At 41.3% G+C, this 3,514-nt stretch overlaps 1 protein-coding gene across 1 annotated transcript in view; it reads left to right on the top strand.

Annotated features, from left to right (window-relative positions):
- SNX6 (sorting nexin 6) overlaps positions 1 to 3,351 on the top strand; it is a 78,920-nt gene extending 75,569 nt beyond the window's left edge. Inside the window, exon 12 of the mRNA XM_011959461.1 lies at positions 1,591 to 3,351. Within this exon, the coding sequence (XP_011814851.1) occupies positions 1,591 to 1,644 (54 nt within the window). The 3' untranslated portion in view covers positions 1,645 to 3,351. The remainder of the gene's footprint in view (positions 1 to 1,590) is intronic.
- Positions 3,352 to 3,514: the final 163 nt, after the last annotated feature.

Raw genomic sequence — 3,514 nt, 5'->3', positions numbered from 1 at the left:
AAAAAAAAAAAAAAAAAAAAGAATAATATGTCATGACATGTATTAATTATGAAATTCAGATTTAAGTATCTATAAATAAAATTTTATTGGAACACAGCCAAGCTCATTCATTTATGCTTTGTGGCTGCTTTTACGTAGTAGCATACTGGAGTTATTGAAACAGTCTAAAATACTTATTATTTAGCCTTTTACACAAAAAGTTTGCTGAGTCCTGCTATAGATTGATGTCAGTGTCCAGTTTCCAGATTCTGCACTTTTTTTTTATTATTTGATACGGCATTTTGCTCCTGTTGCCCCTGACAGGAGTGCAGTGGCGTGATCTCGGCTCACTGCAACCTCTGCCTCCTGGGTTCAAGCGATTCTCCTCCCTCAGCCTCCCAAGTGGCTGGGACACAGGTACACACCACCACGCCCAGCTAATTTTAGTAGAGATAGGGTTTCACCATGTTGGCCAGGCTGGTCTCAAACTGCTGAACTCAGGTGATCCGCCTACCTTGGCCTCCGAAAGTGTTGGAATTGCAGGCATGAACCACCACGCCTGGCCAGATTCTATACTTTTTCAAATTCTTTCTGACCTGAGTTCTCTGTATTTAGATTTCTGATAACTGTTCTGTTAACAGTAGTACTCAGTCAGAGGTGATTCTGCCCCCCAGAGGACATTTTGCAATAGCTGAAGACATTTGTGGTTATCACAACTGGGTGTTCTATGGTTACTACCAGTATATGGTGGGCCAAGGATGCTGTTAAACATCCTACAGTGAAAGCTGGGTGCTGTGGCTCACCCCTGTAATGCCAGCACTTTGGGAGGCCAAGGCGGGCAGATCACCTGAGGTCAGGAGTTCAAGACCAACCTGGCCAACATAGTGTAACCCTGTCTCTACTAAAAAATACAAAAAAGTAGCCAGTGTAGTGGCACATGCCTGTAATCTCAGCTGCTCAAGAGGCTGAGGCAGGACGATCGCTTGAACCCAGGAGGCAGAGGTTGCAGTGAGCCGAGATCATGCCACTGCACTCTAGACTGGGTGACAGAGCAAGACTCCATATCAAAACAAAGAAAGGCTGGCGTGGTGGCTCATGCCTGTAATCCCAGCACTTTGGGAGGCTGAGACAGGTGGATCACCTGAGATCAGGAGTTCAAAACCAGCCTGGCCAACATGGCAAAACTCCGTCTCTACTAAAAATACAAAAATTAGCGGAGCATAGTGGCAGACGCCTGTAATCTCAGCTACTGTGGGGAGGCTGAGGCAGAATTACTTGATCCCGGGAGGCAGAGGTTGCAGTGAGCTGAGATGGTGCCACTGCACTCCAGCCTGGGCAACAGAGTGATACTCCATCTCAGAAAAAAAAAGAAAAAAAGAAATTTACTGAAGAATCTGGTATGTAGAAAGTATTATTGTATGTGAAACAAATTATGTGTTTAACCCTTTATGTGTATATAATGAATGGCTGTTTTTAAATTTCTAATGTATCAGTAAAGTCATATGACTTCTAACACTACATTTTATGTGGTTTCTAACAGTGTATTTTCAGTAGGAGTCTTCTAGATTGTTTGGACTAAAATTTATAATTTATTTTTTATTCCTTTTTTAGGGTAACCTACAGTTGCTGCAGAACTGCCTGGCAGTGTTAAATGGAGACACATAAGCCACACTCTGCCTTCCTTTTAAAAAGGGCTGCCTTCCTTCAAATTTTATTTTTGTTTTCTTAATGATGTTAAGCATTTATGCTCACTGGAAACCAACAGAAAACAGCTGAAAAAGTGCATCTGCTCCTCTTTTTCTGAGAAACATTGAGCAGCACACACCCAGGCGATGCCAGTCTGTGTGCTGTGATGCTGCACTGTGTTCCCCACGACAGTGGTCCATCATCGTGCACTTGTCATACTCAGAAGTCCAAAGTTCATTCTTCTTTAAAGTAGCCTCTATAACTCTGTTTATTTTATAAATAGTATTCCTTATGGCTGCCAATCTTATTTACCTTTAAATAATTTCTGAAGTTTAACCTTTTCAGAATGCATTGTTCAAACAAGATAAAGATTGCCTTTTTTGAATTTTTTTTTATTTTGTTTTTAAAAGCATTATATACTACCTTAGCTCATTCATGTATCCTGGTAAAGCATCTTAATCAGACTTATTTTTAATTACTGAATATTTCTTAGAAGTTTTGGGAAAGATTTTATGTAATCTTTATAAGTATGATTTCTGAAGAAAAGCAAATGCATTAGTATGTTTGCCTTAAACTTGTAGACTAAACCAATTATTGTAAAATAAACAGCGGTAACAGTGATAGTTTTTAACTCTGTGGTAATTGTATCACTCTGGAAAATGTGGAGTAGCTGTAATAAATCTACTCCTATATAATGCTTTACAGCGCAGGTCTTAGTTTTTCTTTTTTCTCATTTCTTTTGAAATGGCATCTCGAACAAAGTCCACCAATCCCTTTACAAAAGAATGAACTGCTCCTCTGTGTGTACTTCATAGAAGGTGGAATCGGACAGAGGCAGGTTAGCGACAGTTATTCCTGAAATACAGGAGCAAAGTACAGTCTGTTGTGGTTTCCTGGATTCCACGCCTAGCTCAGCCAGTTAAGCATGAGACATATGCCGTTGAGCCACTTAGTAGTTATGCGAGTGGATAGATTGGTATGTAGAGGGAAAGGGGTCTGCTGTAAAGAACAACACTTGTTTGTCTGTGGGGAAAGAAAAGTAGAATACTTGAGATGAAAGTTGGCGTACAAATAGGATACTATCGCCAGTAGTTATATTACAAACACTGTCGGCCTTTCTAATGTGAATGAACATTACTGTCATTCCTAGTTTAAAGTTAGGTTGCGTGGTTGGATTTTTCCACTATCTTTTTCTAATTTTTCTACCATTTGGAGACCATAGGGATTTGGGCCTGTCACCCCTTGGATGGGTTCCTAGTTTGTTTACATTTTCCTGAACCCTCCTGAGTGCCCATTCTTGGTCTAGTCCCTGGTCGTGATGATTCCACACTTCCTCAGCAGCATGTTCTCTTGTCTCCTTCGTGAGCTGATCAGTGTTTCGTCTCTTTAACTGACATGTTCCCCAGTGCTGTTTGAACTGTTGATTTTCCGTTGCTGGCTGAGTGCGTTTTGTCCTTCACATAACCTTCACTGGTAAAAATAAGCCCATGTGATGTCCACCAGTGGATGAATGCAGGACCAAGAGCCCTGGCTTCTGGATCCAGGTCTAGCCCCTTCATCTGCTGCTCTGTGGCCCAGGGCAGGTTTGCTTGACCTCTGCCTCAGTTTTCTACTCTAAGGGACATATTGACCTACCTCACAGGGGTGTTGTGAGGATTAATAAATGTTGGTACTGTGCTTTGGAAATGTGAAAATGCTGTGTAAATGTTAAGAAATACTAAGTATAGGGCCAAAAGCTATACAGTGTTTCACTTTAACCATTTGCTGTTCTGTACCAAGGTGATCTTTTCTGGGGAAGGAAGTAGAGTGGAAGGTGCATCCCTCGGCCCCTGGTTTACATTGTTAGAGT

This window comes from Colobus angolensis, unplaced genomic scaffold (assembly GCF_000951035.1).
Source record: "Colobus angolensis palliatus isolate OR3802 unplaced genomic scaffold, Cang.pa_1.0 Scaffold494, whole genome shotgun sequence".
Classification (NCBI taxonomy): Eukaryota; Metazoa; Chordata; class Mammalia; order Primates; family Cercopithecidae; genus Colobus; species Colobus angolensis.
The sequence above is the reverse complement of the archived record's forward strand: the minus strand, read 5'-3'. Positions and strand labels throughout refer to the sequence as shown.